Source organism: Camelina sativa, chromosome 19, assembly GCF_000633955.1.
Source record: "Camelina sativa cultivar DH55 chromosome 19, Cs, whole genome shotgun sequence".
Lineage (NCBI taxonomy): Eukaryota > Viridiplantae > Streptophyta > Magnoliopsida > Brassicales > Brassicaceae > Camelina > Camelina sativa.
In genome coordinates, this window is record NC_025703.1 from 10,198,916 (window position 1) to 10,208,213 (window position 9,298).

The 9,298-nt window shown below is 37.2% G+C and overlaps 3 protein-coding genes and 1 pseudogene across 3 annotated transcripts; 1 reads left to right on the forward strand and 3 right to left on the reverse strand.

The window, feature by feature from the left end:
• On the reverse strand, positions 18–503 carry LOC104767652 (pathogenesis-related protein 1A-like). The gene has a single exon (XM_010491647.1). It carries the CDS (start codon positions 501–503, stop codon positions 18–20), a length of 486 nt encoding a protein of 161 aa, XP_010489949.1.
• LOC104767653 (receptor-like protein kinase HAIKU2) lies at positions 1,387–4,562 on the forward strand. Its single transcript, XM_010491648.1, has 2 exons — positions 1,387–3,979; positions 4,192–4,562. The coding sequence occupies exons 1-2, from the start codon at positions 1,387–1,389 to the stop codon at positions 4,560–4,562; spliced, it is 2,964 nt and encodes a 987-aa protein (XP_010489950.1).
• LOC104765840 (methionine aminotransferase BCAT4) lies at positions 4,738–7,023 on the reverse strand. Its single transcript, XM_010489612.1, has 9 exons — positions 6,917–7,023; positions 6,570–6,750; positions 6,291–6,467; positions 6,052–6,183; positions 5,767–5,862; positions 5,560–5,676; positions 5,361–5,456; positions 5,145–5,257; positions 4,738–5,046 (listed from the first exon to the last, which is right to left on the reverse strand). The coding sequence occupies exons 1-9, from the start codon at positions 6,949–6,951 to the stop codon at positions 4,923–4,925; spliced, it is 1,071 nt and encodes a 356-aa protein (XP_010487914.1). The 5' UTR covers positions 6,952–7,023; the 3' UTR covers positions 4,738–4,922.
• LOC104767654 overlaps positions 7,773–9,298 on the reverse strand; it is an 8,325-nt pseudogene continuing 6,799 nt past the window's right edge.

Consider the following 9,298-nt stretch of genomic DNA (forward strand, 5'->3'; position numbering starts at 1 on the left):
ATTATAAATTCTTAAAATTAGTATGGTGTTTCTCCGTTGTAATTACCGGGAGGATCATAGTTACATGTAATAAAAGTACCACCACCGTTACACACAACTTTAGCGCATCCCAATCGAACAGTGTTTCTCCAGACCACTTGTGTGTAATGTAGGCACGTGCCACCGTATGGATCGTTGCACGTGTTGCTACTGTAGTCGTAGTACTGTTTCTCGTTGATCCACATCCCCGCAGCATCCTCAGCCGACATCTCTCCACTACTCATCGCTATGTTCTCTCCAAATGGTCCATTCGAATGGACTAATGCACAGTCACTGATCCTCTGGTTTGCATAGCTGGCGGCGTAAGCAGCGACCTCATCGTCCCAAACCAATGGGTCAAGCCCAACTGCGTTCCGGGCTTCGTTTTGGGGCTCTAAGAATTCTTGTTTCAAATCTTCGGCTAAAGAGCCATAGAGAAGAGAAATTGCAAATAAAAGCAAAATGTTGGTTTTGAGTAGAGACATTTGTATACGTATTGATGAAATGAAGCTTAGGAGTTAATTTGAATATTTATATTTTCAATAGTAAACAACTTATGGATTGTAACTGAAAACAAATTCTGTTATCTGTTCACCAAAATTAGAAAGAGGACCATATTTTACATACTCTGAAAATAGAGAATATTCTATTGATTTTTGAAATATTTTTCCTTTTATCTTTGTATGTAGTTAGTAGTTAGTGTACTCTCCATATTAAAAAGACAAAACTAGTCAAAGTATATTCTAATTCTTTGTATACATTGGATTTTGCTATTTTTGGGGTTTGAATATATTTGACACGTCTCTTATTGATAACGATTTAAAATCTGAAGTCTTCATTTCTATCTTCTTTAATTTGGGAAAAGAAGACTAGAATCTAATCGTCCGATACAAAACCAGTATTAATTTTATTAAAATGGAAATGTACGTAGGAAATAAAATTATTTGTAATATTATATCCAACGCATATGATTCAGCCCATTCAGGTCACGAAAGGAAATGATTCATCACTTTTGACTTTTGATAGAGCCACGTATATATTTTGGAAATAAAATGATAAAATAGAATAAAAAGAAGAATTGATGGTAGGTGAATACAAATTAATTAGAAAGAAATAAATCCATAAATAAGGAATTATATAACATGAAAAATATATAAAAAAGAAAGAGGTGCATGAATGTAAGAAAATACATGAATAAAAGGACTAAAGAGTAAAAAAGATGAACGGTAAAATAAAATAAATATTTTTCAAATGAATTTGAAAAACACAAACCGCGCCTAGTGATCAGTTTCTTTCTTCAGTTCTGTCCAGTAACAACAACGAAACACTTCACCACCACGTTTTATCCCTCCGGCGAAGAAGAGACCAATGTTCCGGCGATTGTTTATAGTTCGCCTTCTCTTTCTACTTCCGTTCGCTTCATCGAGATCCAACCGTAGTCAAGAAGAAGTCGTGAACCTTCTCAAATTAAAATCCGTCTTCGGGGAACCAGATCCCGTCTTCGCCACATGGACGCACAACAACTCAGCATGCGAATTCTCCGGAATCGTCTGTAATTCCGGCGGAAACGTCATCGAGATCAACCTCGGGAGTCGGAGTTTGACCAACCGCCGCGGCGGAGACGGTTGTATTACCGATCTTCCTTTCGATTCAATCTGTGGTATGAAGTTTCTAGAGAAGCTTGTTCTAGGAAACAACTCTTTGCGTGGCCGGATTAGTAAGAATCTCAAGAAATGTAAACGTCTGAGATACTTAGACCTCGGCGTCAACGATTTCTCCGGTGAGTTTCCCGCTATTGATTCGTTACGATTACTGGAGTTTTTGAGTTTAAACGCTTCTGGAATCTCTGTAAAATTCCCATGGAGTTCTCTAAAACACATCAAGAGTTTGAGTTTCTTAAGCGTTGGAGATAACCGTTTCGATCCTTATCCATTTCCAAGAGAGATTTTTAATCTCACCGCCTTGAGATGGGTTTATCTGAGTAACAGCAGTGTCACTGGTAAGATTCCAGAGGGAATCAAGAACCTTGTTCGTCTCCAAAACTTGGAGCTCTCTGATAATGAAATCTCTGGTAAAATACCAAAGGGGATGGTTCAGTTGATAAATCTTAGGCAGCTTGAGATTTACAACAATTACTTGACTGGTAAGTTACCAGTAGGGTTTCGGAATTTGACGAGTTTGAGGAATTTTGACGCCTCTAACAACAAGTTAGAAGGTGATTTGTCAGAGCTCAGGTTCTTAAAGAACCTTGTTTCTCTTGGATTGTTCGAAAACCGATTAACCGGTGAGATTCCAAAAGAGTTTGGAGATTTCAAGAGTTTAGCTGCATTGTCTCATTATAGGAACCAACTTACAGGGAAGCTTCCGAAGAGGCTCGGATCTTGGACCGGTTTTAAACACATTGACGTGTCTGAGAATTTCTTGGAAGGTCAGATTCCTCCTTATATGTGCAAGAAAGGGGTAATGACGCATCTTCTGATGCTGCAGAACAGATTCACAGGAAAATTTCCGGAGAGCTATGCTAAATGTAAGACTTTGATTCGTCTTCGTGTAAGCAACAACTCTCTTTCTGGTGTGGTTCCTTCAGGGATTTGGGGTCTTCCTAATCTCCAGTTTCTTGACCTTGCTTCAAACCGTTTTGAAGGAAACCTCACTGATGATATCGGTAATGCCAAGTCTCTTGGCTCTTTAGATTTGAGCAACAATCGGTTTTCAGGTTCTTTACCGGTTCAGATCTCAGGAGCTAACTCGTTAGTGTCGGTTAATATTCGCATGAATAAGTTCTCCGGGGTGATCCCTGACTCTGTTGGTAAGCTTAAGGAGCTTTCAAGCCTCCATCTTGAGCAGAATAATCTATCTAGTGCTATACCAGAGTCATTAGCCTTGTGCACATCTTTGGTTGATCTAAACCTTGCTGGAAACTCAATCTCTGAGGAGATACCTGAAAGTTTAGGATCCTTACAGTTACTGAATTCTCTGAATCTGTCAGGAAACAAACTATCAGGAATGATTCCTGTTGGGTTATCGTCTCTGAAGCTAAGCTTACTTGACTTATCCAACAACCAATTGACCGGTACTGTTCATGAATCACTCGAAATTGGAAGCTTTGAAGGGAATTCAGGGTTATGCAGCTCAAAGATCGCATATCTTCATCCATGTCCGCGTGGAAAACCTCAGGGCCAAGGGAAGAGTAAACATTTGTCTACATTCGACATATGTTTCATCGTTGTATCAGTACTTGCTTTGTTTCTCTTATTCTGTTGCGTGATCTTCAAGATAAGACGAGTTAGGTCGAATCAAACGGCTCAGAAGAAAAACAACTGGCAAGTGAGCTCTTTCCGGTTACTAAGCCTTAACGAAATGGAAATAATTGATGGGATCAAGTCAGAGAATCTCATAGGCAGAGGCGGTCATGGGAGTGTTTACAAAGTAACACTAACAAACGGCGAAACACTAGCCGTTAAACATATCTGGAGACAGGAGAGTCCCCACGAAAGCTTTAGAAGCTCAACGGCAATGTTAAGTGATAGCAACAACAACAACAGAAACAGTAACCGAGAGTTCGAGGCAGAAGTTGTGTTGCTAAGCAATATAAAACATATAAACGTCGTGAAGTTGTTCTGCAGCATAACGTGTGAGGATAGTAAGCTACTTGTATATGAGTATATGCCTAATGGAAGCTTGTGGGAGCAGCTGCACGAGCATCGCGGTGAGCAAGAGATTGGGTGGCGTGTGAGACAAGAGTTGGCTTTAGGAGCTGCTAAAGGGCTGGAGTATTTGCACCATGGGTTAGATCAGCCAGTGATTCATCGAGATGTGAAGTCCAGCAATATATTGCTTGATGAGGAATGGAGACCGAGGATTGCTGATTTTGGGTTGGCTAAAATCATTCAACCTGATTCAGTTCAACAAGATTTCTCAGCTCCTCTTGTTAAAGGAACTCTTGGTTACATTGCCCCTGGTATGTAAATTCTTCAAGATTTGTTTGTTTTAAATAATCTTATATCCTTAAACGATTGTGCATATCTATATGAGGGAGTTGAAACCGATTTTACAACCTTGTCCAAATTTCTCCTACCATTAGGGCAACTTTCTTCAAGTTTCTTGCTTCTCAAGCTTCACATTCCTTGCATTTCAATCTACAATTATCTAACCTGTCAATTTTGTTCACAGAATATGCATATACTAGGAGCGTGAGCGAGAAGAGTGACGTGTACAGCTTCGGGGTTGTGTTACTGGAGTTGGTGACCGGGAAGAAGCCCGTGGAGATTGAGTTCGGCGAGAACAGTGACATCGTCATGTGGGTTTGGAGAATGAGCAAGGAGATGAACAGAGAAATGATGACGGAATTAATCGATCCGAGTATAGAAGTTGAATACAAGGAAGATGCTCTTAAAGTTTTGACCATTGCTTTGTTATGTACGAACAAGTCTCCTCAGGCTAGACCGTTTATGAAATCAGTGGTTAGTATGCTAGAGAAAATAGAGTCTTCCTCCAACAACAATGGAGAAGCAAATAACGATGAGATTACTGAAGTTGTATAGCTCATCTTATAGTCTTGGTTATTTATCAAGCTCAAGGCCAAAACATATATAACAACTACTCAACTACATACACCAATTAGTGAAAGCTGGAAAAGTCGTGAAAGTTTTAATCATAATATTTTGTAAAGACACTCATGATTGATGATAATTATTCTGTTTCAAATATATAATTAGATAAAGCAAAACGCATCTTTGATAGTTAAAAAAGATGAAGCAAACCATATGTTATTTGGAAAATACATTGCAAGACACAGTACATGACATGAGAATTACACAAAGATTAGAGACATCGTCAGATGTTTCTTATAAACTTTTATGCATATATATATGTTTGGTATCAAGTTACAGTTTCAACTTCATTCAACCCTGGCGGTCAATCTCCACAGTCCATCCCTTCGTATCCTCGACCCGACCCGTTTGGATATCACTTAACGTATCATATAGCTTCGCAGCCAATGTATCTTCCCCTGTTTTGAATCCGGTCCTGTATTGAGTTTGTTTATACACTCAATTATTCCAGTCAACCTAACTTATGTAAAAAGAATCATAATATACATTGGATTAAACGGAAGAAAATGTTACTTTTTGTCTTTGAAGGTTACGGACGCAATACTAGTCACAATTGAAGCAGTCCCGGTACAGAAAGTTTCGTCCGATTCAAGAAACTCCTCTAGAGGAATTACACGTTCTTCGACCTGTAAGTGTTATATATTATTAATAAGAATATTTTTTTTAGCAAATTGCGATGTCAACTTGAATCAAAATATGTATATCATCATGATATTGAAGTAGTCCAACCTGGTAGCCGAAATCACGACATAACTCCATTACACAGATTCGTGTGACTCCGGGCAAAATAGTTCCTGTAAGTGATGGAGTCGATACAACATTTCCCTGTATATAAAATATAATCACAACGATCTTAATATTTCTATCACACTTCTAAATATCACAAAGATTTCAATATGTAGATGTATATATTAATTAAAGTTTTTACCTTGAGCATGAAAACGTTAGCTGCGAAAAGTTCTTCCACGTTTTTACCAGTTGCAGCATCCATAAACAATAAATCAGAGAAACCTTGTTTTCTGGCCTCTGCCATTGGTATCCAAACCTATATATATAACAAGAAAATTTACCATAATAATTAATCATTTTGAGAAATCTAAAACAAATTTTGATATATTTTTACTTTTTAACTTACAGGACAATAGTTTGTGATGCTCTTCACACCACCAGTTCCACTAAGAAAAGCTCGACGAAACTTATCTTCCACTTTCAGATTCAAGCCAGTGTTATCCTATACCAAAAAAAGAACCAGAAAAAAAAAAAAAGTCAAACATATAACTCTCGCTAGCTTTTTTATAGTCTTCCTTAATTTAAGTTTGATGTATTTTTTGTATATTACTTTACATTCCTTATAATTTCAATATTTCATATATATGCTAACAATTTTTTAATTTTGAAACCGACAAGAACACTTACGCACCTTATGATAACGTCCAACAGGACAGGCAAACGCGGAGAAGGTGGTCTCAGGAACTGGAAATGAACCAAGAATCGGACCACTCCCAAACAAGATAGGCCTAATATACAATGTTCCTTTCCCTGGAGGAGGAATCTACACACACACACACATATATATATATATATATATGGCAACCCCCATTACATCTTTCATTTTAGTTAGTAGGTTTGTTAGCTTAAAGGATTGATAAAAAAATATACCCATTTCTTGTTGGCAAGAGCAACTTGTTTCATCGCAGAAACGAATTGATCGACGGAAGGATAAGGCATATAGAGTCTCTTGGCTCCGGCTTGGATGCGGTGACCGTTTTGGTCTGGTCGGAATAGCAGAATCCGACCATCTTCTGTCCTGTAAGCCTTCAGCCCTTCATATAAACCCTAATCATATACCAAAACCACCGAAGAAGATATATAATTAATGGTTATATGTTTTTATTAATAATTAGTGTGGATCTCTAGCTAATTAATATAAGAACAAACCTGGCCATACTGAAGAACGGCAGCGCAAGGGTTGAGTTGCAAATCAGCAAAAGGAACAATCTTGCCCTCTTGGAAATCCTCTCCATGATTGCACTTGGCAACGTACATGTTGTCCGTCCGAACAAACCCGAATGCCAACTCTTCCCACTTCACATTCGCATATTTTTCATCCGACGAAACACTGTCAAGTTTGACCCAAATTAAAAAAAAAAAGAGTAACGAAAAAATCATCGTCAATCATAGTTCATACAATCAGATTAAAACAATATAAATGCGATATATTTAACATTTTCTTAGTATGGTTTTTTTTCTGTATTTTTCTTAGATATGATATATAAAGATTTTACCTTGTTAAAAGAGCTGGTTGAGCAGAAGGAGCCATGGATATGCTGTTTGAGTCGAGTTGCTTTGTTGTATAAGAAACTTGAGTTGTCTATAAAAGCCTTGGACTGCTTCTCTTTATACATCTACACTTTTTAAAAAAATCTTGTTTTATTTATTTAAATGAAAGATATCGTTTCTTTATATATATATATACACGTTTACAACAATTTCCTTTTCTCATTTATAATAATAATAATAATAAACTAAAAACGAATATAAACATAATCTCTTTAAACCATTTCTTTTAAAAGAAATTAACTTGTATTATTTCGAAGCAGGTGTAGTCATGATGAACCGGATGGTCCAAAACAAAAGATTAGGTTTGATATTACTATTTTATATGTTACTGTGCATATTTATTAATTAATCAAAATTTACTCAATGAGCAATTTCTATATGTCAAATGTTTTCAATTCATTCGTTTATTCAAGATTACCATTGTAGTTTCCCAATTCTTGTTTTTTTTTTTTTTTATGTTGCATGACTAAATTAAAATCGGGAGGTTTATTTTGGTCCACTGTTTATTATAAATAATAAATCGGAACTGTAGTTAGATCACAAGATAATCGTCAGGTGGAGAAAACGTGTCACGCTTACTTTACTTTTTTTTTTCTTTCTTTTAAATATCTTTTTGGAGGAAATGGGATTGCTGAAATAGAGTGTGTGTATAAAATGCGAATGTGTTCCTTAGTTAGGTGGATAGGATAATGTGATGGGAAGGAGGGTAGGTCAAATCCAAACGTGTGTGTGTGTGTAACTGTGTATTAGCTACTGATAGATAAAAAAAATTTAAAACGAAAAGACAAAGTACTTTCCTCATTACGTCAAAACCCAGTTGAATTCTAACTTTGATTAATATATGCGACTTACACTTATTGGTGTTTTCTTCATAATTGCTAAGACACCACTTGAATTTGCATATCACTTGAAACAACAACGTTCTTTACTTTTATTTTTGGGACATCCAAAGTTGAAACACAAGTTCCCCTCATGAATATCATCACTCTTCGATTGTTTCTTAACCTAAACTTAAATACAAGTGATCCATGACTTTGAGTCACTGCTGCTGCTGCAACGATGGCGCCTTTAGATTTTGAGCAAATTCGTGAGAGTTTAGCTTCTCATTCATCACTCTGAATTTCTCTTTTATCCTCTTTATCTGTACCAATACATGATGATAACAATATAAACGTAACCTAGTCAGTTCTACTGCATGTTGCTCCAATGGCAAATAGAAGAGAAACATTGATCATAAAAGTCAAGGGTTTTAAGTTTGGTTTACCCTTCTCAGCTCGATCTCCGTGCTCCGTTTCTTTTGATCAAGTGATTGCCGGAGATTCGTGATATCGAAAATACTATCGAGGTCGTCTTCGAATGCGTTTTCCAACTCTTCCCGCAGAAGAGCAGGTAACTTATCAACGATGGGCATTAGAAGAAAACAGTTGAACTGCAGAACATAACAAGACACAAATACAAAACTTTTAAAAGATGAGTCATTTTGGAAGCAAGAATCCGTGTACAGTTGAATAAGGAGCAAATTTAACCTTTAACTCAGCAGAGGCTAGAAAGTACTCTCGTATGCCCTGGAATATTTGTTGGACCAATGCGTAGACAATTCTCTCAGAGGAAGGAGCAAGCTTGCGGTTCCAAAGCGTGCTATCTAGAAGATCAGCCAACCGCATTTCTGTCGTCTGAATACTGGAACCTGAATCGATGTTTGAGGCCAGATGGCTTAGCTTTACATCTGATCTTGACTTTGTGTCTGCTGTGCCACCTTGTGCATCTTGGGGAAGACTAAATCCTATGGGATTACCTGATGTAGGAAGTTTCTCTGTTCCACCAAATGAGTCCAAGAATTGACGTAGACCAGCTCGGTTCTACATAACATTGAAAACATATTGAATTAGAAACGGACACCAAATCCGAACGAGTTTTTATGCATCCCTATTGAGAACAGTTTTACTTATACTGTTAATTTGATATGCACATAATTTTCAGTTTAATTGAAACAGAGCTATAAGCTGTAGCAGTGACCTTGTTGTGAAGAGACCATGTAACATAGCGAGTCGTGCTTGCTAAGTCCTCCATACATCTGCAATCAATTTAAAACCGAAGGAAAGATTACTAACTGAAGCTCACTAGAACAGAGGATGAAGGCAATGGAAACAGGTAAGTGCAGGAGTTGGAAATAGATTTACTTGTCACGACACGATTTTTCTGTGGACTCCACAAAAGTGTTGAAAGCTGAAGCAACTCGCTTGAGGAACACCTCATGCCCACTTAAGTATTCACCTTCTTTCTATTACAATTTAGAACATACATTAAGAAATTTGCTGGAAATGAAA

Coding starts and splice junctions, on each gene's coding strand:
- LOC104765840 (XM_010489612.1), bottom strand. CDS start 6,951: ATGGCTCCTTCTGCTCAACCAGCTCTTTTAACAAG. Junction 6,751..6,916: donor CAACCAGCTCTTTTAACAAG/GTAAAATCTTTA, acceptor CAAACTTGACAG/TGTTTCGTCGGATGAAAAAT. Junction 6,468..6,569: donor CCGTTCTTCAGTATGGCCAG/GTTTGTTCTTAT, acceptor GTATATGATTAG/GGTTTATATGAAGGGCTGAA.
- LOC104767652 (XM_010491647.1), bottom strand. CDS start 503: ATGTCTCTACTCAAAACCAACATTTTGCTTTTATTTGCAATTTCTCTT.
- LOC104767653 (XM_010491648.1), top strand. CDS start 1,387: ATGTTCCGGCGATTGTTTATAGTTCGCCTTCTCTTTCTACTTCCGTTC. Junction 3,980..4,191: donor TCTTGGTTACATTGCCCCTG/GTATGTAAATTC, acceptor TTTTGTTCACAG/AATATGCATATACTAGGAGC.